The 26607-nt window shown below is 29.4% G+C and overlaps 2 protein-coding genes across 3 annotated transcripts in view; one reads left to right on the top strand and one right to left on the bottom strand.

Moving 5' to 3' along the window:
• Positions 1-3021, bottom strand: part of LOC144450195 (uncharacterized) — a 60865-nt gene extending 57844 nt beyond the window's left edge. Inside the window, exon 1 of one of the 2 annotated variants that reach the window (XM_078140778.1) lies at positions 2922-3021. The gene's annotated coding sequence lies outside the window, so the exon portion shown is untranslated. Of the gene's footprint in view, positions 1-2676; positions 2717-2921 lie in introns of those variants that run through there. The other variant, XM_078140779.1, reaches the window with a different exon arrangement.
• Positions 3022-6316: 3295 nt separating this feature from the next.
• The window catches only part of LOC144450354 (ubiquitin carboxyl-terminal hydrolase 8-like), a 132934-nt gene continuing 112643 nt past the window's right edge, over positions 6317-26607 (top strand). Inside the window, exons 1-2 of the mRNA XM_078140956.1 lie at positions 6317-6348; positions 11327-11471. Of these exons, the coding sequence (XP_077997082.1) occupies positions 6317-6348; positions 11327-11471 (177 nt within the window). The remainder of the gene's footprint in view (positions 6349-11326; positions 11472-26607) is intronic.

Raw genomic sequence — 26607 nt, 5'->3', positions numbered from 1 at the left:
AACAGGATACGCAACTGCGGCATTTCCTTAGTACCGAACTCTGTTGGAATAAATTAATTTTGATTAATCCGCTTATTATAGCGGTAATGGACACTTCCTGTTCACGGGGTAAAAACCTGGCGACGCCAGTGAAATTGCACGTACAATCTCGCAAAAGGCGAGAAGAGATTATATGCGGTCATGCTAGTCTTCCAGTGAGGAACATGACTTTTCTGGTGTCTTCGACGACGATTTTGATTTTAGTCAGTTAGTTTTGTCAGATGACGAAGACTGGGGTTCTGTAGACGTTGCAGAAAAAGACGATGAAGAAAAGGTCCCGAAAAGAACCAAACGACGCGATGATGCGCTATATCATGAAGCCATACAAAATACTAGTATCGTAAATGTTACCATGCAATTATGGTGAAAAATGTGTAATTTTCAGATCCAGACAAGCAGACAGATAGTGGCCGACTTCATGCGACAATCGCAATAAAGATCGGAAGTTTGGTACCAAACTACAAAATCAGCTGTTTATCGTGCGACTGTTGAATGAGACATTTTTATATCACTGGTCTCTTGAATTTACATATTCAAGTACAATTTTTGTGAAGCACTTAGTGAATCAAAATTACAGTCTATGAATTTCATACATTACTAAAATGCGGTTTATTTTTAGGCAATTCTAATAACCCTACGCACCACATCAGCAGACGTACTACGCCCAAGAACATAAAATAGACGTACTGCTCAACTCAAAGAAGAAAAAATGGGTTACAAATAAACTAAAAGAGCACAGTCAGAAAAAGTAATATGGGCATTACAATCTCTCGAGTCAAATTTGGAGTATTTCTCATTTTCTCCATTGGTTCGGTCATGGTTCAACTGAGAACGGTGTAAAGTTTCAATTCCACACAGACAATCGACTAGCAACCACAAATTTGAAGTGTAGTACTCAGCAAATCGTTTTGAAGACTTTTTTTTGACGAATACATCGTTTTCTGTGAATATACCAACAGCGACAATAGAGGAAAATGGCGACCCACGCATATGATGTTTACGTTTATTTTCGACGTAGTTACGAAAGCATGCCACATGCTAATCATTGAAAAACAGCCTAGATCACTAAAACGTGATACAAAGCATCAATAAATACACTCCAAATTTCAGGAATCATTTTTGACTGAGAGAAATCGGGTAACAATCATGACGAATAAAAACTCTACACAAAGCATACAGCAACGATAGCAAACAATAGACAGCTGACGCAATCAATTCTTCTTTTCATGTCATAGAACAACAAAATATACACGACAAAGACGATGTATGTATTTACCTAAAATACTATATATCTTGTTGGGGTCTTCAACCAGTTGAAAACTTCGAAATGGTCGGAACATTTAGTGAAAACTACGCAAATAGCGAGCAACAGTCACCGAGTCACAGTGAGTGTAAACAACTCTGATAGCGGACAGGAAATGTTAGTTTATCTTAATTTATCCAAACACACATCGTACTATAAACATTCAAACATCCTTTGATGTTTGCCGCAGTTGCGTATCCTGTTGGTGTAGGGTCTATGGCCCAATCCACCGCTTAATGTAATCTCAATGGAATGTCTGGTCTGAAAATGACATTTGCTAGACTGTCGGGCAAGCCCTCACTGCAAACTTCGTTTGCTTATAGTATCGAAAGAAAGCCAGAATGTCTAGCTGCAAGACTACAATAATTGTAGCTTTATTATCATTTACAATGTTTTTAATTCTATTTCATATTTTATGTTGTTGTGACTTACGACTTTTCATTGTTTACAGGGTTTGCAAACCAAAACAAAGCTACAATTCTGTCTACCAGCATGGCCAATCTAAAATCTCTTGGCAATTACTTCCATGGTTTTTGCATAAAAATAGTCAATTCCCTAGCTTCAATACCAAAATTCACTACGTAAATACTCGAACCAGTTCATTTGCATGTTCAAATCGGCAACAAATAATCTGAACCACTGCATGGGAGTCCTACTTGGCAGTTTATTGTGATGTTGGGCTAGTGCTTGGAGCATGCACACAGTATAGTCAACATGTCCACAGAATTTTAAAGTTAGCTGAAACGTCGAGAATATAGTACGATTTCCTCTTGAAAATAACACTGAGGAAGCATTAATCTGATCGAGAATGACGTAGTTATAGTATTAGTCAGTAACATGGGATATGCTCGACTTTCAAAGAGGTGAGGGATATTGTCGAACAAAAATTGTTTAAAATGTGTTCAGGATCCTGAACACATTTTACTTACATACGGGGATGCGTAGCGGTTGAACCATAGACCCTCCACCCACGTACATTTGTAGAGGGTCTATGGTTGAAATGATTTGTTGTATAACTGTGTAGTATTACCGAGAGCGACGTAGCGAAACCGCTACAGCACTGCATTTAAGTTAGTCTGCTATCAACACTATTGCACCTAGTTCTGGATATATACGCTACGAGGTTCGAAACGTCTTCCCTCTCCAAAACAGTGTTATTGTTTTACGCTAGAGGAAACTATGGAATATTTATCATGGATATGTAGTAATATTAACATACGAGACAGATACTAGTGATAGACATGTTGCGAGACAATCTTAGCTTCGTGTACGCGGAATACGTCTTTGAATCAACTATAAAGACCATCTCAGCCTACGAAATTAATCCACCTTACCCATAGTAACTGATTTTAGGCTATAACTGTTCGTTTTGACGTTACAAACAATGTAAAACGTTGCTACATGCTCATTACTGCAACAGAACATGTCAGACGGGACATAGAGAGTTTGAAAAGGGTTCTGTTTCCCGTCTCGACCGGAAGCACTTCTAACGGTACTAAACACATGCTTGCATCTTTTTTATCAACCATCTAAATTCGCCTAATTTTGGACAGATGATACCTCGATGATCTTGCCTTACCTGTATATAGATGGAGTTTCAATACATGCACGGATTACCAAATATTTACTGGTGAAAATTTCAGGAAATTTCAGCCGCCGGAAGTGTGTTTGTTATTTCCGGAAGCACATAGTTGGGACGTTTTTATGATTCCGCCAACCCTGGGAAAAAGTCCCATTTTTTTGCTTTGCTGTACATTTTTAATATAATATCAAAATTAATTCCACCTTGTTGTTACAGAATAATTAACGTATTCTCTAATTCATATTAATAAACCCTTTAATAGAAAATATATTAGGTAAGTATGTATAAATTGCCGCACTATGTTCTCAATGTATTGTTTCGAAAATAGTACTTGTAAAGCGGTTGAAAATGTAATCACGCGTTATTTAGTCTGGCGATGTTTCAGGACGAGATTTTGAGTTCGTACTAACTCCTGTCGATGTCGTCTATCTCGTATCGACCTGCATAAGATGATCGGATAGTTTATTTCAGAATCGTCTGATTTGCCTCACTAGCCTCACATCGTAACATTGTCCATCATTATCAAGTGTAAGTATATAAAATATAGCTGTTTACAACGGATGTACTAGTTCTGTAAATGTTAATCACCTAAGTTATACGGCCATATATATGATATAATTTCGGAATTCTCCCTTCTGAGACTGAAGTCCTAAACATATACTGAGTTACCTGATAATTATCTACATATATAATTCCAAGGCCAGATAATCATATATTTACATGCCCTATTTACCTTTGTTGTACATCAGACGAAGAATTAGCACTTTGCCCCCAGTTTATCCCAACAATAAAAAAGGGGAGGGTCGAGTTATCGCGTAAAAGAAGTGATCACAACACTCACGATCACATTGCTGTGTACCCGGAAGTTGTTTTGTAGGACACAAAATAACTCAATTTGCATATTGGGCAATATCACCCAAAATAGTATTGTGTGTGTGTGTGTGTGTGTGTGTGTGTGCGTGCGCGTATCTGTCTGCATGCGTGTGTGCTCGCATGTGGATTTGTGTGTGTGTGTGTGTGTGTGCGTGCCCGCGCGCATGTGTGTGTGTGTGTGTGTGCGCGCCTGTGCGTATCTGTCTGCATGCGTGTGCTCGCGTGTGTATTTGTGTGTGTGTGTGTGTTTGTGTATTTATCTAATATCTCAATATACATGATAATAGTATACATGTAGATGATAAATATATTGTAGAGAATGTAAAAACCATCGGAGTGTCTCGTGACTGGCGCCTGTCAGCAGACTCGGCCACAGTGGACATGCTGGTGACAGGTTCAGGATTTTTACGGAATCAATTTGATGTATACTGAAAAACACGCTCTGGTTACCTTTGAAAGTGATTGCCTTCGTACCCTGGATACACAGAACTTTCAAAACATGACTAAATCGTGAGCAAGTGTGAAACTTACATGATTGGACTGGGGTTACACTAGTGGTCTGAGGGTTACATAACGTTCACCGATACGTTTCAACCTTTTGTTGTATATGGCTTTGTAACGTTATTGTTGTTGTAAAGATTCAGTTTATTTCATCGTACATTGTAGTATACATTCTTTTAGTGGTATGAGTACACATGTATCATGACAAGTTGAGAACAAAACGTCTACATAAGAACAACAAGTCAATATGCGTGCCAGTACATGCGCATGCAGCCATAACTTTAACGTGATGGTGTACACGTGTGTACGCCCGGTTGTTAGAAATAACACGAGCTATCACACGTAAGTTATAGCTGTAACAGTTTTGAGAACTAGTATAATGTTTGAGCAATCAACTATTCAAAGGTAATAAGAACGTGTATTTGATGCCGAAACACATCGTAAGGGATGTCAAAAGCCTGGGTCAAAGGTCACACTTGTCATGCTGGTGACAGGCGCCGGGTTCCAGCACGACGTCCTGGTGACTGGCGCCTGTCAGCAGACTCGGCCAAAAAATATACCTACCTGTTATTTGAATCTGTGAGATGCCTTTGGTGTACTGACACAAGCCATCTGATCATTGACCTCAGGTATTCACATGACGGTAGAATGTTGTAAATAGATGGAAGATTGTAAACAAAGTTACAGTTGAGAAGAAGTTGATCTTTTTGTAAACAAAGTCATACTTAAGACAAAGTTGATCTTTGTAAACAAAGTCATACTTGAGACAAAGTTGATCTTTTTGTAAACAAAGTCATACTTGAGACAAAGTTGATATTTTTGTATTTCAATGGATAATTTACATATACTGGATTTGTATAGATGAATCTATTGAAAGCCAGGACCATCAACTGTCCTGTCTATGGATTTGTATAGATGAATCTATTGAAAGCCAGGACCATCAACTGTCCTGTCTATGGATTTGTATAGATGAATCTATTGAAAGCCAGGACCATCAACTGTCCTGTCTATGGATTTGTATAGATGAATCTATTGAAAGCCAGGACCATCAACTGTCCTGTCTATGGATTTGTATAGATGAATCTATTGAAAGCCAGGACCATCAACTGTCCTGTCTATGGATTTGTATAGATGAATCTATTGAAAGCCAGGACCATCAACTGTCCTGACTATAACATATACTGGATTTGTATAGATGAATCTATTGAAAGCCAGGACCATCAACTGTCCTGACTATAACAACATTTCAACTGCAAGGTATGCAAGTATATCAGTTTTACCCATGTGTTACTAGGGTTATCAAAACCTGAATCAAACCACTAAGTACAGTCTCATAATTGTTTACATGATATGTATAATATATGTTTCAGATAGAAAACAAAATGCCAGCTGAAAAGAAAAAACAGTTACACTTAGCCAAGTGTTTAGAAGACTTGAACAAGATGGCGGAACACAAACTGGTGAAAGGATGGCAAATCAAACAGTTAGTATATATACTTATATCTACATAATAATTCAATAATTCAATAAATGTATAGTAATGATAATTTGAATAATAATGTTTATTTGAAAATAAACCACCCTATTTGGAGTAGTCTGTTGTGCTGAGTTAAAAAAAGGGGGTCATTTTATGTACATCTGTGGCCATGGTAACCAAACTCACCATAATATGTTAATCATTTTTCCAAATATTGACATAACATGTCGAAACGCCTCGATAAAACCAAACTACGGATAACCCGAGTTCATCAATAGACAAGTCGGGTTGTTGACAATCTCTAAATCTCTTTGTAATGTCAACTGTAATAGGATTATAAAAGTTGTAACAGCTGATAACGTCCCTTGTCTCAAACGATTCACTCCTTGAAAGTAACCTTGCACTCGGAATCACAGTTTTTCTCGTTCCATAGTTAGTTAAATAATTTTTTTGAAAAATTAAGCACAGAGATACTTAAATAGCAAAGTCCCATATCTGATGTCCATATACCACATGTAACATCGTCAATGTATGGTGCACGATGTATCCTAATGCTATGATCGCGATCGGATCGTGACCTTTCACCTGTTGTAACATAAATTGTATAAAATAAAATAGTTGTTTCCATAGAAACATATGAAAGACATGAAAATTATGTTTTCGTTACATACATATGCATCTGAGAAGTAGCATTATAAAAACAATAATAATCTTTTTATTTGCATATTGACCACACTAGAAAGAGTAGTTTGTCATGCTGAGTTTAATAAAAGTGGTCATTTGATGAACATCAGTTGCCATAGGAACCAAGTAATGATATTATGTGAATTTTTGAAAAGATGGACAGAAAGCACTTTTAAAAATTTAAATTTAGGAAAAATGCATGCACTTCTCTGCCTACTATTATCATTTCTCCCCCTACTTTAAAAATTAATAAAACCCCTGCCACAGAGGGTGCTATTTTTGCTTAACTAGAACAACAAAGCATATCACGAACATTTTTGTACATTTAGTTTAATGGAATACAGTACGCAAAACCAAGACGCACTCATTTTTCAGTTGAAGGTTATAAACTGTATGTCCCTGCTTCTGTTGTATTCTATATTTTATATGTCCCTGCTTCTGTTGTATTCTATATTTTGTATGTCCCTGCTTCTGTTGCATTCTATATTTTGTATGTCCCTGCTTCTGTTGTATTCTATATTTTGTATGTCCCTGCTTCTGTTGTATTCTATATTTTATATGTCCCTGCTTCTGTTGTATTCTATATTTTATATGTCCCTGCTTCTGTTGTATTCTATATTTTGTATGTCCCTGCTTCTGTTGTATTCTATATTTTGTATGTCCCTGCTTCTGTTGTATTCTATATTTTGTATGTCCCTGCTTCTGCTGTATTCTATATTTTGTATGTCCCTCTTTCTGTTGCATTCTATATTTTGTATGTCCCTGCTTCTGTTGTATTCTATATTTTGTATGTCCCTGCTTCTGTTGCATTCTATATTTTGTATGTCCCTCTTTCTGTTGTATTCTATATTTTGTATGTCCCTGCTTCTGTTGTATTCTTTATTTTGTATGTCCCTGCTTCTGTTGCATTCTATATTTTGTATGTCCCTGCTTCTGTTGCATTCTATATTTTGTATGTCCCTGCTTCTGTTGTATTCTATATTTTATATGTCCCTGCTTCTGTTGTATTCTATATTTTGTATGTCCCTGCTTCTGTTGTATTCTATATTTTGTATGTCCCTGCTTCTGTTGCATTCTATATTTTGTATGTCCCTGCTTCTGTTGCATTCTATATTTTGTATGTCCCTGCTTCTGTTGTATTCTATATTTTATATGTCCCTGCTTCTGTTGTATTCTATATTTTGTATGTCCCTGCTTCTGTTGTATTCTATATTTTGTATGTCCCTGCTTCTGTTGCATTCTATATTTTGTATGTCCCTGCTTCTGTTGCATTCTATATTTTGTATGTCCCTGCTTCTGTTGCATTCTATATTTTGTATGTCCCTCTTTCTGTTGTATTCTATATTTTGTATGTCCCTGCTTCTATTGTATTCTATATTTTGTATGTCCCTGCTTCTGTTGTATTCTATATTTTGTATGTCCCTCTTTCTGTTGTATTCTATATTTTGTATGTCCCTGCTTCTGTTGCATTCTATATTTTGTATGTCCCTGCTTCTGTTGTATTCTATATTTTGTATGTCCCTGCTTCTGTTGTATTCTATATTTTATATGTCCCTGCTTCTGTTGTATTCTATATTTTGTATGTCCCTGCTTCTGTTGTATTCTATATTTTGTATGTCCCTGCTTCTGTTGCATTCTATATTTTGTATGTCCCTGCTTCTGTTGCATTCTATATTTTGTATGTCCCTGCTTCTGTTGCATTCTATATTTTGTATGTCCCTCTTTCTGTTGTATTCTATATTTTGTATGTCCCTGCTTCTGTTGTATTCTATATTTTGTATGTCCCTGCTTCTGTTGTATTCTATATTTTGTATGTCCCTCTTTCTGTTGTATTCTATATTTTGTATGTCCCTGCTTCTGTTGTATTCTATATTTTATATGTCCCTGCTTCTGTTGTATTCTATATTTTGTATGTCCCTGCTTCTGCTGTATTCTATATTTTATATGTCCCTGCTTCTGTTGTATTCTATATTTTGTATGTCCCTGTTTCTGTTGTATTCTATATTTTGTATGTCCCTGCTTCTGTTGTATTCTATATTTTGTATGTCCCTGCTTCTGTTGTATTCTATATTTTGTATGTCCCTCTTTCTGTTGTATTCTATATTTTGTATGTCCCTGCTTCTGTTGTATTCTATATTTTGTATGTCCCTGCTTCTGTTGCATTCTATATTTTGTATGTCCCTGCTTCTGTTGTATTCTATATTTTGTATGTCCCTGCTTCTGTTGTATTCTATATTTTGTATGTTCCTGCTTCTGTTGTATTCTATATTTTATATGTCCCTGCTTCTGTTGTATTCTATATTTTGTATGTCCCTGCTTCTGTTGTATTCTATATTTTGTATGTCCCTGCTTCTGTTGTATTCTATATTTTGTATGTCCCTGCTTCTATTGTATTCTATATTTTGTATGTCCCTCTTTCTGTTGTATTCTATATTTTGTATGTCCCTGCTTCTGTTGCATTCTATATTTTGTATGTCCCTGCTTCTGTTGCATTCTATATTTTGTATGTCCCTGCTTCTGTTGTATTCTATATTTTGTATGTCCCTGCTTCTGTTGTATTCTATATTTTGTATGTCCCTGCTTCTGTTGCATTCTATATTTTGTATGTCCCTGCTTCTGTTGCATTCTATATTTTGTATGTCCCTGCTTCTGTTGCATTCTATATTTTGTATGTCCCTGCTTCTGTTGCATTCTATATTTTGTATGTCCCTGCTTCTGTTGTATTCTATATTTGGTATGTCCCTCTTTCTGTTGTATTCTATATTTTGTATGTCCCTGCTTCTGTTGTATTCTATATTTTGTATGTCCCTGCTTCTGTTGTATTCTATATTTTGTATGTTCCTGCTTCTGTTGTATTCTATATTTTATATGTCCCTGCTTCTGTTGTATTCTATATTTTGTATGTCCCTGCTTCTGTTGTATTCTATATTTTGTATGTCCCTGCTTCTGTTGTATTCTATATTTTGTATGTCCCTGCTTCTATTGTATTCTATATTTTGTATGTCCCTCTTTCTGTTGTATTCTATATTTTGTATGTCCCTGCTTCTGTTGCATTCTATATTTTGTATGTCCCTGCTTCTGTTGTATTCTATATTTTGTATGTCCCTGCTTCTGTTGTATTCTATATTTTATATGTCCCTGCTTCTGTTGTATTCTATATTTTGTATGTCCCTGCTTCTGCTGTATTCTATATTTTATATGTCCCTGCTTCTGTTGTATTCTATATTTTGTATGTCCCTGTTTCTGTTGTATTCTATATTTTGTATGTCCCTGCTTCTGTTGTATTCTATATTTTGTATGTCCCTGCTTCTGTTGTATTCTATATTTTGTATGTCCCTCTTTCTGTTGTATTCTATATTTTGTATGTCCCTGCTTCTGTTGTATTCTATATTTTGTATGTCCCTGCTTCTGTTGCATTCTATATTTTGTATGTCCCTGCTTCTGTTGTATTCTATATTTTGTATGTCCCTGCTTCTGTTGTATTCTATATTTTGTATGTTCCTGCTTCTGTTGTATTCTATATTTTATATGTCCCTGCTTCTGTTGTATTCTATATTTTGTATGTCCCTGCTTCTGTTGTATTCTATATTTTGTATGTCCCTGCTTCTGTTGTATTCTATATTTTGTATGTCCCTGCTTCTATTGTATTCTATATTTTGTATGTCCCTCTTTCTGTTGTATTCTATATTTTGTATGTCCCTGCTTCTGTTGCATTCTATATTTTGTATGTCCCTGCTTCTGTTGCATTCTATATTTTGTATGTCCCTGCTTCTGTTGTATTCTATATTTTGTATGTCCCTGCTTCTGTTGTATTCTTTATTTTGTATGTCCCTGCTTCTGTTGCATTCTATATTTTGTATGTCCCTGCTTCTGTTGCATTCTATATTTTGTATGTCCCTGCTTCTGTTGCATTCTATATTTTGTATGTCCCTGCTTCTGTTGCATTCTATATTTTGTATGTCCCTGCTTCTGTTGTATTCTATATTTGGTATGTCCCTCTTTCTGTTGTATTCTATATTTTGTATGTCCCTGCTTCTGTTGTATTCTATATTTTGTATGTCCCTGCTTCTGTTGTATTCTATATTTTGTATGTTCCTGCTTCTGTTGTATTCTATATTTTATATGTCCCTGCTTCTGTTGTATTCTATATTTTGTATGTCCCTGCTTCTGTTGTATTCTATATTTTGTATGTCCCTGCTTCTGTTGTATTCTATATTTTGTATGTCCCTGCTTCTATTGTATTCTATATTTTGTATGTCCCTCTTTCTGTTGTATTCTATATTTTGTATGTCCCTGCTTCTGTTGCATTCTATATTTTGTATGTCCCTGCTTCTGTTGTATTCTATATTTTGTATGTCCCTGCTTCTGTTGTATTCTATATTTTGTATGTCCCTGCTTCTGTTGCATTCTATATTTTGTATGTCCCTGCTTCTGTTGCATTCTATATTTTGTATGTCCCTGCTTCTGTTGCATTCTATATTTTGTATGTCCCTGCTTCTGTTGCATTCTATATTTTGTATGTCCCTGCTTCTGTTGTATTCTATATTTTGTATGTCCCTCTTTCTGTTGTATTCTATATTTTGTATGTCCCTGCTTCTGTTGTATTCTATATTTTGTATGTCCCTGCTTCTGTTGTATTCTATATTTTATATGTCCCTGCTTCTGCTGTATTCTATATTTTGTATGTCCCTGCTTCTGTTGTATTCTATATTTTGTATGTCCCTGCTTCTGTTGCATTCTACATTTTGTATTTTACATTACAGTTATTGTCAATCATGTAACATTACAGTTATTATCAATCATGTAACATTACAGTTATTGTCAATCATGTAACATTACAGTTATTGTCAATCATTTTACATTACAGTTATTGTCAGTCTGCCTCTAAAGTGTTCAAGGCAGCAGAAGATGAACTTAAGAATGGAGATGATGAGAAGTCCTATCTGTACTACATGAAATATTTGAATATTGTAACACAGGTTAACAAGACAAAAGAGTACAAAGCGGATAAGGTAAGTACTTTTGATAAGTGTAGTACAGTACTATAACATTACTATAGTAGATAAGTATAGTACAGTACTGTAACATCACTGTAATAGGTGAGTGTAATACAGTACTGTAACATTACTATAATAGATAAGTGTAGTACAATACTGTAATATTACTATAATAGATAAGTGTAGTACAATACTGTAATATTACTATAATAGATAAGTGTAATACAGTACTATAACATTACTATAATAGATAAGTGTAGTACAGTACTATAACATTACTATAGTAGATAAGTATAGTACAGTACTATAACATTACTATAATAGATAAGTGTAATACAGTACTGTAACATTACTATAATAGATAAGTGTAGTACAATACTGTAACATTACTATAATAGATAAGTGTAGTACAATACTGTAACATTACTATAATAGATAAGTTTAATACAGTACTGTAACATTACTATAATAGATAAGTGTAATACAGTACTGTAATATTACTATAGTAGATAAGTGTAGTACAGTACTATAACATTACTATAATAGATAAGTGTAATACAGTACTGTAATATTACTATAGTAGATAAGTGTAATACAGTACTATAACATTACTATAATAGATAAGTGTAGTACAGTACTGTAATATTACTATAATAGATAAGTGTATTACAGTACTATAACATTACTATAGTAGATAAGTGTAATACAGTACTATAACATTACTATAATAGATAAGTGTAATACAGTACTGTAACATTACTATAGTAGATAAGTGTAGTACAGTACTATAACATTACTATAATAGATAAGTGTAGTACAGTACTGTAACATTACTATAATAGATAAGTGTAGTACAGTACTATAACATTACTATAATAGATAAGTGTAGTACAGTACTGTAACATTACTATAATAGATAAGTGTAGTACAGTACTGTAACATTACTATAATAGATAAGTGTAGTACAGTACTATAACATTACTATAATAGATAAGTGTAGTACAGTACTGTAACATTACTATAATAGATAAGTGTAGTACAGTACTGTAACATTACTATAATAGATAAGTGTAGTACAGTACTGTAACATTACTATAATAGATAAGTGTAATACAGTACTGTAACATTACTATAATAGATAAGTGTAGTACAGTACTGTAACATTACTATAATAGATAAGTGTAGTACAGTACTGTAACATTACTATAATAGATAAGTGTAGTACAGTACTGTAACATTACTATAATAGATAAGTGTAGTACAGTACTATAACATTACTATAATAGATAAGTGTAGTACAGTACTGTAACATTACTATAATAGATAAGTGTAGTACAGTACTATAACATTACTATAATAGATAAGTGTAGTACAGTACTGTAACATTACTATAATAGATAAGTGTAGTACAGTACTGTAACATCACTGTAATAGATAAGTGTAATACAGTACTGTAACATTACTATAATAGATAAGTGTAATACAGTACTATAACATTACTATAGTAGATAAGTGTAATACAGTACTATAACATTACTATAATAGATAAGTGTAATACAGTACTATAACATTACTATAATAGATAAGTGTAGTACAGTACTATAACATTACTATAATAGATAAGTGTAGTACAGTACTGTAACATTACTATAATAGATAAGTGTAGTACAATACTGTAACATTACTATAGTAGATAAGTATAGTACAGTACTGTAACATCACTGTAATAGATAAGTGTAATACAGTACTATAACATTACTATAATAGATAAGTGTAGTACAGTACTATAACATTACTATAGTAGATAAGTGTAATACAGTACTATAACATTACTATAATAGATAAGTGTAATACAGTACTATAACATTACTATAATAGATAAGTGTAATACAGTACTGTAACATCACTGTAATAGATAAGTGTAATACAATACTGTAATATTACTATAATAGATAAGTGTAGTACAGTACTGTAACATTACTATAGTAGATAAGTGTAGTACAGTACTATAACATTACTATAATAGATAAGTGTAGTACAGTACTGTAACATTACTATAATAGATAAGTGTAGTACAGTACTATAACATTACTATAATAGATAAGTGTAATACAATACTGTAATATTACTATAATAGATTAGTGTAATACAGTACTATAACATTACTATAGTAGATAAGTGTAGTACAGTACTATAACATTACTATAATAGATAAGTGTAATACAGTACTATAACATTACTATAGTAGATAAGTGTAATATAGTACTGTAACATTACTATAGTAGATAAGTGTAATACAGTACTGTAACATTACTATAATAGATAAGTGTAATACAGTACTATAACATTACTATAGTAGATAAGTGTAATACAGTACTATAACATTACTATAGTAGATAAGTGTAATACAATACTGTAATATTACTATAGTAGATAAGTGTAGTACAGTACTATAACATTACTATAATAGATAAGTGTAATACAGTACTATAACATTACTATAATAGATAAGTGTAGTACAGTACTATAACATTACTATAGTAGATAAGTGTAGTACAGTACTGTAACATCACTGTAATAGATAAGTGTAGTACAGTACTGTAATATTACTATAATAGATAAGTGTAATACAATACTATAACATTACTATAGTAGATAAGTGTAGTACAATACTATAACATTACTATAATAGATAAGTGTAATACAGTACTGTAATATTACTATAGTAGATAAGTGTAGTACAGTACCGTAACATTACTATAATAGATAAGTGTAGTACAGTACTGTAACATCACTGTAATAGATAAGTGTAATACAGTACTGTAACATTACTATAATAGATAAGTGTAATACAGTACTATAACATTACTATAATAGATAAGTGTAATACAATACTGTAACATTACTATAATAGATAAGTGTAGTACAATACTGTAACATTACTATAGTAGATAAGTATAGTACAGTACTGTAACATCACTGTAATAGATAAGTGTAATACAGTACTATAACATTACTATAATAGATAAGTGTAGTACAGTACTATAACATTACTATAGTAGATAAGTGTAATACAGTACTATAACATTACTATAATAGATAAGTGTAATACAGTACTATAACATTACTATAATAGATAAGTGTAATACAGTACTGTAACATCACTGTAATAGATAAGTGTAATACAATACTGTAATATTACTATAATAGATAAGTGTAGTACAGTACTGTAACATTACTATAGTAGATAAGTGTAGTACAGTACTATAACATTACTATAATAGATAAGTGTAGTACAGTACTGTAACATTACTATAATAGATAAGTGTAGTACAGTACTATAACATTACTATAATAGATAAGTGTAATACAATACTGTAATATTACTATAATAGATTAGTGTAATACAGTACTATAACATTACTATAGTAGATAAGTGTAGTACAGTACTATAACATTACTATAATAGATAAGTGTAATACAGTACTATAACATTACTATAGTAGATAAGTGTAATATAGTACTGTAACATTACTATAGTAGATAAGTGTAATACAGTACTGTAACATTACTATAATAGATAAGTGTAATACAGTACTATAACATTACTATAGTAGATAAGTGTAATACAGTACTATAACATTACTATAGTAGATAAGTGTAATACAATACTGTAATATTACTATAGTAGATAAGTGTAGTACAGTACTATAACATTACTATAATAGATAAGTGTAATACAGTACTATAACATTACTATAATAGATAAGTGTAGTACAGTACTATAACATTACTATAGTAGATAAGTGTAGTACAGTACTGTAACATCACTGTAATAGATAAGTGTAGTACAGTACTGTAATATTACTATAATAGATAAGTGTAATACAATACTATAACATTACTATAGTAGATAAGTGTAGTACAATACTATAACATTACTATAATAGATAAGTGTAATACAGTACTGTAATATTACTATAGTAGATAAGTGTAGTACAGTACCGTAACATTACTATAATAGATAAGTGTAGTACAGTACTGTAACATCACTGTAATAGATAAGTGTAATACAGTACTGTAACATTACTATAATAGATAAGTGTAATACAGTACTATAACATTACTATAATAGATAAGTGTAATACAATACTGTAACATTACTATAATAGATAAGTGTAATACAATACTGTAACATTACTATAATAGATAAGTGTAATACAATACTGTAACATTACTATAATAGATAAGTGTAGTACAATACTGTAACATTACTATAATAGATAAGTGTAATACAATACTGTAACATTACTATAATAGATAAGTGTAGTACAGTACCGTAACATTACTATAATAGATAAGTGTAGTACAGTACTGTAACATCACTGTAATAGATAAGTGTAATACAGTACTATAACATTACTATAGTAGATAAGTGTAGTACAGTACCGTAACATTACTATAATAGATAAGTGTAGTACAGTACTGTAACATCACTGTAATAGATAAGTGTAATACAGTACTGTAACATTACTATAATAGATAAGTGTAGTACAGTACCGTAACATTACTATAATAGATAAGTGTAGTACAATACTGTAACATCACTGTAATAGATAAGTGTAGTACAGTACTGTAACATTACTATAATAGATAAGTGTAGTACAGTACCGTAACATTACTATAATAGATAAGTATAGTACAGTACTGTAACATCACTGTAATAGATAAGTGTAATACAGTACTGTAACATTACTATAATAGATAAGTGTAATACAGTACTATAACATTACTATAATAGATAAGTGTAATACAATACTATAACATTACTATAATAGATAAGTGTAATACAATACTGTAACATTACTATAATAGATAAGTATAGTACAGTACTGTAACATTACTATAATAGATAAGTGTAATACAATACTGTAACATTACTATAATAGATAAGTGTAGTACAGTACTGTAACATTACTATAATAGATAAGTGTAGTACAGTACTATAACATTACTATAATAGATAAGTGTAGTACAATACTATAACATTACTATAATAGATAAGTGTAGTACAGTACTATAACATTACTATAATAGATAAGTGTAGTACAGTACTATAACATTACTATAATAGATAAGTGTAGTACAGTACTATAACATTACTATAGTAGATAAGTATAGTACAGTACTGTAACATCACTGTAATAGATAAGTGTAGTACAGTACCGTAACATTACTATAATAGATAAGTGTAGTACAGTACTGTAACATTACTATAGTAGATAAGTGTAGTACAATACTGTAACATTACTATAATAGATAAGTGTAGTACAATACTATAACATTACTATAATAGATAAGTGTAATACAGTACTGTAACATTACTATAATAGATAAGTGTAGTACAATACTGTAACATTACTATAATAGATAAGTGTAATACAGTACTGTAACATTACTATAGTAGATAAGTGTAGTACAGTACTATAACATTACTATAATAGATAAGTGTAATACAATACTACAACATTACTATAATAGATAAGTGTAGTACAGTACTATAACATTACTATAATAGATAAGTGTAGTACAATACTGTAACATTACTATAATAGATAAGTGTAGTACAGTACCGTAACATTACTATAATAGATAAGTGTAGTACAGTACTGTAATATTACTATAATAGATAAGTGTAATACAATACTGTAATATTACTATAATAGATAAGTGTAGTACAGTACTATAACATTACTATAGTAGATAAGTGTAGTACAATACTGTAACATTACTATAATAGATAAGTGTAGTACAGTACCGTAACATTACTATAATAGATAAGTGTAGTACAGTACTGTAACATTACTATAATAGATAAGTGTAGTACAGTACTATAACATTACTATAATAGATAAGTGTAATACAGTACTATAACATTACTATAATAGATAAGTGTAGTACAGTACTATAACATTACTATAGTAGATAAGTGTAGTACAGTACTGTAACATCACTGTAATAGATAAGTGTAGTACAGTACTGTAATATTACTATAATAGATAAGTGTAATACAATACTATAACATTACTATAGTAGATAAGTGTAGTACAATACTATAACATTACTATAATAGATAAGTGTAATACAGTACTGTAATATTACTATAGTAGATAAGTGTAGTACAGTACCGTAACATTACTATAATAGATAAGTGTAGTACAGTACTGTAACATCACTGTAATAGATAAGTGTAATACAGTACTGTAACATTACTATAATAGATAAGTGTAATACAGTACTATAACATTACTATAATAGATAAGTGTAATACAATACTGTAACATTACTATAATAGATAAGTGTAATACAATACTGTAACATTACTATAATAGATAAGTGTAATACAATACTGTAACATTACTATAATAGATAAGTGTAGTACAATACTGTAACATTACTATAATAGATAAGTGTAATACAATACTGTAACATTACTATAATAGATAAGTGTAGTACAGTACCGTAACATTACTATAATAGATAAGTGTAGTACAGTACTGTAACATCACTGTAATAGATAAGTGTAATACAGTACTATAACATTACTATAGTAGATAAGTGTAGTACAGTACCGTAACATTACTATAATAGATAAGTGTAGTACAGTACTGTAACATCACTGTAATAGATAAGTGTAATACAGTACTGTAACATTACTATAATAGATAAGTGTAGTACAGTACCGTAACATTACTATAATAGATAAGTGTAATACAGTACTATAACATTACTATAATAGATAAGTGTAGTACAGTACTATAACATTACTATAGTAGATAAGTGTAGTACAGTACTGTAACATCACTGTAATAGATAAGTGTAGTACAGTACTGTAATATTACTATAATAGATAAGTGTAATACAATACTATAACATTACTATAGTAGATAAGTGTAGTACAATACTATAACATTACTATAATAGATAAGTGTAATACAGTACTGTAATATTACTATAGTAGATAAGTGTAGTACAGTACCGTAACATTACTATAATAGATAAGTGTAGTACAGTACTGTAACATCACTGTAATAGATAAGTGTAATACAGTACTGTAACATTACTATAATAGATAAGTGTAATACAGTACTATAACATTACTATAATAGATAAGTGTAATACAATACTGTAACATTACTATAATAGATAAGTGTAATACAATACTGTAACATTACTATAATAGATAAGTGTAATACAATACTGTAACATTACTATAATAGATAAGTGTAGTACAATACTGTAACATTACTATAATAGATAAGTGTAATACAATACTGTAACATTACTATAATAGATAAGTGTAGTACAGTACCGTAACATTACTATAATAGATAAGTGTAGTACAGTACTGTAACATCACTGTAATAGATAAGTGTAATACAGTACTATAACATTACTATAGTAGATAAGTGTAGTACAGTACCGTAACATTACTATAATAGATAAGTGTAGTACAGTACTGTAACATCACTGTAATAGATAAGTGTAATACAGTACTGTAACATTACTATAATAGATAAGTGTAGTACAGTACCGTAACATTACTATAATAGATAAGTGTAGTACAATACTGTAACATCACTGTAATAGATAAGTGTAGTACAGTACTGTAACATTACTATAATAGATAAGTGTAGTACAGTACCGTAACATTACTATAATAGATAAGTATAGTACAGTACTGTAACATCACTGTAATAGATAAGTGTAATACAGTACTGTAACATTACTATAATAGATAAGTGTAATACAGTACTATAACATTACTATAATAGATAAGTGTAATACAATACTATAACATTACTATAATAGATAAGTGTAATACAATACTGTAACATTACTATAATAGATAAGTATAGTACAGTACTGTAACATTACTATAATAGATAAGTGTAATACAATACTGTAACATTACTATAATAGATAAGTGTAGTACAGTACTGTAACATTACTATAATAGATAAGTGTAGTACAGTACTATAACATTACTATAATAGATAAGTGTAGTACAATACTATAACATTACTATAATAGATAAGTGTAGTACAGTACTATAACATTACTATAATAGATAAGTGTAGTACAGTACTATAACATTACTATAATAGATAAGTGTAGTACAGTACTATAACATTACTATAGTAGATAAGTATAGTACAGTACTGTAACATCACTGTAATAGATAAGTGTAGTACAGTACCGTAACATTACTATAATAGATAAGTGTAGTACAGTACTGTAACATTACTATAGTAGATAAGTGTAGTACAATACTGTAACATTACTATAATAGATAAGTGTAGTACAATACTATAACATTACTATAATAGATAAGTGTAATACAGTACTGTAACATTACTATAATAGATAAGTGTAGTACAATACTGTAACATTACTATAATAGATAAGTGTAATACAGTACTGTAACATTACTATAGTAGATAAGTGTAGTACAGTACTATAACATTACTATAATAGATAAGTGTAGTACAGTACTATAACATTACTATAATAGATAAGTGTAATACAATACTATAACATTACTATAATAGATAAGTGTAGTACAGTACTGTAACATTACTATAATAGATAAGTGTAGTACAATACTATAACATTACTATAATAGATAAGTGTAGTACAGTACTGTAACATTACTATAATAGATAAGTGTAGTACAGTACTGTAACATTACTATAATAGATAAGTGTAGTACAGTACTATAACATTACTATAATAGATAAGTGTAATACAATACTACAACATTACTATAATAGATAAGTGTAGTACAGTACTATAACATTACTATAATAGATAAGTGTAGTACAATACTGTAACATTACTATAATAGATAAGTGTAGTACAGTACCGTAACATTACTATAATAGATAAGTGTAGTACAGTACTGTAATATTACTATAATAGATAAGTGTAATACAATACTGTAATATTACTATAATAGATAAGTGTAGTACAGTACTATAACATTACTATAGTAGATAAGTGTAGTACAATACTGTAACATTACTATAATAGATAAGTGTAGTACAGTACCGTAACATTACTATAATAGATAAGTGTAGTACAGTACTGTAACATTACTATAATAGATAAGTGTAGTACAGTACTATAACATTACTATAATAGATAAGTGTAATACAGTACTATAACATTACTATAATAGATAAGTGTAGTACAGTACTATAACATTACTATAGTAGATAAGTGTAGTACAGTACTGTAACATCACTGTAATAGATAAGTGTAGTACAGTACTGTAATATTACTATAATAGATAAGTGTAATACAATACTATAACATTACTATAGTAGATAAGTGTAGTACAATACTATAACATTACTATAATAGATAAGTGTAATACAGTACTGTAATATTACTATAGTAGATAAGTGTAGTACAGTACCGTAACATTACTATAATAGATAAGTGTAGTACAGTACTGTAACATCACTGTAATAGATAAGTGTAATACAGTACTGTAACATTACTATAATAGATAAGTGTAATACAGTACTATAACATTACTATAATAGATAAGTGTAATACAATACTGTAACATTACTATAATAGATAAGTGTAATACAATACTGTAACATTACTATAATAGATAAGTGTAATACAATACTGTAACATTACTATAATAGATAAGTGTAGTACAATACTGTAACATTACTATAATAGATAAGTGTAATACAATACTGTAACATTACTATAATAGATAAGTGTAGTACAGTACCGTAACATTACTATAATAGATAAGTGTAGTACAGTACTGTAACATCACTGTAATAGATAAGTGTAATACAGTACTATAACATTACTATAGTAGATAAGTGTAGTACAGTACCGTAACATTACTATAATAGATAAGTGTAGTACAGTACTGTAACATCACTGTAATAGATAAGTGTAATACAGTACTGTAACATTACTATAATAGATAAGTGTAGTACAGTACCGTAACATTACTATAATAGATAAGTGTAGTACAATACTGTAACATCACTGTAATAGATAAGTGTAGTACAGTACTGTAACATTACTATAATAGATAAGTGTAGTACAGTACCGTAACATTACTATAATAGATAAGTATAGTACAGTACTGTAACATCACTGTAATAGATAAGTGTAATACAGTACTGTAACATTACTATAATAGATAAGTGTAATACAGTACTATAACATTACTATAATAGATAAGTGTAATACAATACTATAACATTACTATAATAGATAAGTGTAATACAATACTGTAACATTACTATAATAGATAAGTATAGTACAGTACTGTAACATTACTATAATAGATAAGTGTAATACAATACTGTAACATTACTATAATAGATAAGTGTAGTACAGTACTGTAACATTACTATAATAGATAAGTGTAGTACAGTACTATAACATTACTATAATAGATAAGTGTAGTACAATACTATAACATTACTATAATAGATAAGTGTAGTACAGTACTATAACATTACTATAATAGATAAGTGTAGTACAGTACTATAACATTACTATAATAGATAAGTGTAGTACAGTACTATAACATTACTATAGTAGATAAGTATAGTACAGTACTGTAACATCACTGTAATAGATAAGTGTAGTACAGTACCGTAACATTACTATAATAGATAAGTGTAGTACAGTACTGTAACATTACTATAGTAGATAAGTGTAGTACAATACTGTAACATTACTATAATAGATAAGTGTAGTACAATACTATAACATTACTATAATAGATAAGTGTAATACAGTACTGTAACATTACTATAATAGATAAGTGTAGTACAATACTGTAACATTACTATAATAGATAAGTGTAATACAGTACTGTAACATTACTATAGTAGATAAGTGTAGTACAGTACTATAACATTACTATAATAGATAAGTGTAATACAATACTACAACATTACTATAATAGATAAGTGTAGTACAGTACTATAACATTACTATAATAGATAAGTGTAGTACAATACTGTAACATTACTATAATAGATAAGTGTAGTACAGTACCGTAACATTACTATAATAGATAAGTGTAGTACAGTACTGTAATATTACTATAATAGATAAGTGTAATACAATACTGTAATATTACTATAATAGATAAGTGTAGTACAGTACTATAACATTACTATAGTAGATAAGTGTAGTACAATACTGTAACATTACTATAATAGATAAGTGTAGTACAGTACCGTAACATTACTATAATAGATAAGTGTAGTACAGTACTGTAACATTACTATAATAGATAAGTGTAGTACAGTACTATAACATTACTATAATAGATAAGTGTAGTACAGTACTATAACATTACTATAGTAGATAAGTGTAATACAGTACTATAACATTACTATAATAGATAAGTGTAGTACAGTACTGTAACATTACTATAGTAGATAAGTGTAATACAATACTGTAACATTACTATAGTAGATAAGTGTAGTACAATACCGTAACATTACTATAATAGATAAGTGTAGTACAATACTACAACATTACTATAATAGATAAGTGTAATACAGTACTATAACATTACTATAATAGATAAGTGTAATACAATACTATAACATTACTATAATAGATAAGTGTAATACAATACTACAACATTACTATAATAGATAAGTGTAATACAATACTATAACATTACTATAATAGATAAGTGTAGTACAGTACTATAACATTACTATAATAGATAAGTGTAATACAATACTATAACATTACTATAATAGATAAGTGTAATACAGTACTGTAACATTACTATAATAGATAAGTGTAATACAGTACTGTAATATTACTATAATAGATAAGTGTAATACAATACTGTAATATTACTATAATAGATAAGTATAGTACAGTACTATAACATTACTATAATCGATAAGTGTAATACAGTACTATAACATTACTATAATATATAAGTGTAGTACAGTACTGTAACATTACTATAATAGATAAGTGTAATACAATACTACAACATTACTATATAGATAAGTATAGTACAATACTATAACATTACTATAATAGATAAGTGTAATACAGTACTATAACATTACTATAATAGATAAGTGTAGTACAATACTGTAACATTACTATAATAGATAAGTGTAATACAATACTACAACATTACTATAATAGATAAGTATAGTACAATACTGTAACATTACTATAATAGATAAGTGTAATACAGTACTATAACATTACTATAATAGATAAGTGTAGTACAGTACTATAACATTACTATAATAGATAAGTGTAGTACAGTACTATAACATTACTATAATAGATAAGTGTAATACAGTACTATAACATTACTATAATAGATAAGTGTAATACAGTACTATAACATTACTATAATAGATAAGTGTAATACAGTACTATAACATTACTATAATAGATAAGTGTAGTACAATACTATAACATTACTATAATAGATAAGTGTAGTACAATACTATAACATTACTATAATAGATAAGTGTAGTACAGTACTATAACATTACTATAATAGATAAGTGTAATACATACTGTAACATTACTATAATAGATAAGTGTAATACAGTACTATAACATTACTATAATAGATAAGTGTAATACAGTACTATAACATTACTATAATAGATAAGTGTAGTACAGTACTATAACATTACTATAATAGATAAGTGTAATACAGTACTATAACATTACTATAATAGATAAGTGTAATACAGTACTATAACATTACTATAATAGATAAGTGTAATACAGTACTATAACATTACTATATTAGATAAGTGTAATACAGTACTGTAACATTACTATAATAGATAAGTGTAGTACAATACTACAACATTACTATAATAGATAAGTGTAGTACAGTACTGTAACATTACTATAATAGATAAGTGTAGTACAATACTACAACATTACTATAATAGATAAGTGTAGTACAGTACTGTAACATTACTATAATAGATAAGTGTAGTACAATACTATAACATTACTATAATAGATAAGTGTAGTACAATACTATAACATTACTATAATAGATAAGTGTAGTACAGTACTATAACATTACTATAATAGATAAGTGTAATACAATACTGTAACATTACTATAATAGATAAGTGTAATACAGTACTATAACATTACTATAATAGATAAGTGTAATACAGTACTATAACATTACTATAATAGATAAGTGTAGTACAGTACTATAACATTACTATAATAGATAAGTGTAGTACAGTACTGTAACATCACTGTAATAGATAAGTGTAATACAGTACTATAACATTACTATAATAGATAAGTGTAATACAGTACTATAACATTACTATAATAGATAAGTGTAATACAGTACTATAACATTACTATAATAGATAAGTGTAGTACAGTACTATAACATTACTATAATAGATAAGTGTAGTACAGTACTGTAACATTACTATAATAGATAAGTGTAATACAGTACTATAACATTACTATAATAGATAAGTGTAGTACAGTACTATAACATTACTATAATAGATAAGTGTAATACAGTACTATAACATTACTATAATAGATAAGTGTAGTACAGTACTATAACATTACTATAATAGATAAGTGTAATACAGTACTATAACATTACTATAATAGATAAGTGTAATACAGTACTATAACATTACTATAATAGATAAGTGTAGTACAGTACTGTAACATTACTATAATAGATAAGTGTAATACAGTACTGTAACATTACTATAATAGATAAGTGTAATACAGTACTGTAACATTAGTATAGTAGATAAGTGTAGTACAGTACTGTAACATCACTATAATAGATAAGTGTAATACAGTACTGTAACATTACTATAATAGATAAGTGTAGTACAATACTATAACATTACTATAATAGATAAGTGTAGTACAGTACTATAACATTACTATAATAGATAAGTGTAGTACAGTACTATAACATTACTATAATAGATAAGTGTAGTACAGTACTATAACATTACTATAATAGATAAGTGTAGTACAGTACTATAACATTACTATAATAGATAAGTGTAGTACAGTACTATAACATTACTATAATAGATAAGTGTAATACAGTACTGTAACATTACTATAATAGATAAGTGTAGTACAGTACTATAACATTACTATAATAGATAAGTGTAGTACAGTACTATAACATTACTATAATAGATAAGTGTAGTACAGTACTATAACATTACTATAATAGATAAGTGTAGTACAGTACTGTAACATTACTATAATAGATAAGTGTAGTACAATACTATACATTACTATAATAGATAAGTGTAGTACAATACTATAACATTACTATAATAGATAAGTGTAGTACAGTACTATAACATTACTATAATAGATAAGTGTAGTACAGTACTGTAACATTACTATAATAGATAAGTGTAGTACAATACTATAACATTACTATAATAGATAAGTGTAGTACAGTACTATAACATTACTATAATAGATAAGTGTAATACAATACTATAACATTACTATAATAGATAAGTGTAGTACAGTACTATAACATTACTATAATAGATAAGTGTAGTACAGTACTGTAACATTACTATAATAGATAAGTGTAATACAATACTATAACATTACTATAATAGATAAGTGTAATACAATACTGTAACATTACTATAATAGATAAGTGTAGTACAATACTATAACATTACTATAGTAGATAAGTGTAGTACAGTACTATAACATTACTATAATAGATAAGTGTAATCAGTACTGTAAACATTACTATAATAGATAAGTATAGTACAATACTATAACATTACTATAATAGATAAGTGTAATACAGTACTGTTACATTACTATAATAGATAAGTATAGTACAATACTGTAACATTACTATAATAGATAAGTGTAATACAGTACTGTAACATTACTATAATAGATAAGTGTAATACAGTACTGTAACATTACTATAATAGATAAGTGTAATACAATACTATAACATTACTATAATAGATAAGTGTAGTACAATACTGTAACATTACTATAATAGATAAGTATAGTACAATACTATAACATTACT

Source organism: Glandiceps talaboti, chromosome 19, assembly GCF_964340395.1.
Source record: "Glandiceps talaboti chromosome 19, keGlaTala1.1, whole genome shotgun sequence".
Classification (NCBI taxonomy): domain Eukaryota; kingdom Metazoa; phylum Hemichordata; class Enteropneusta; family Spengelidae; genus Glandiceps; species Glandiceps talaboti.
The sequence above is the reverse complement of the archived record's forward strand: the minus strand, read 5'-3'. Positions and strand labels throughout refer to the sequence as shown.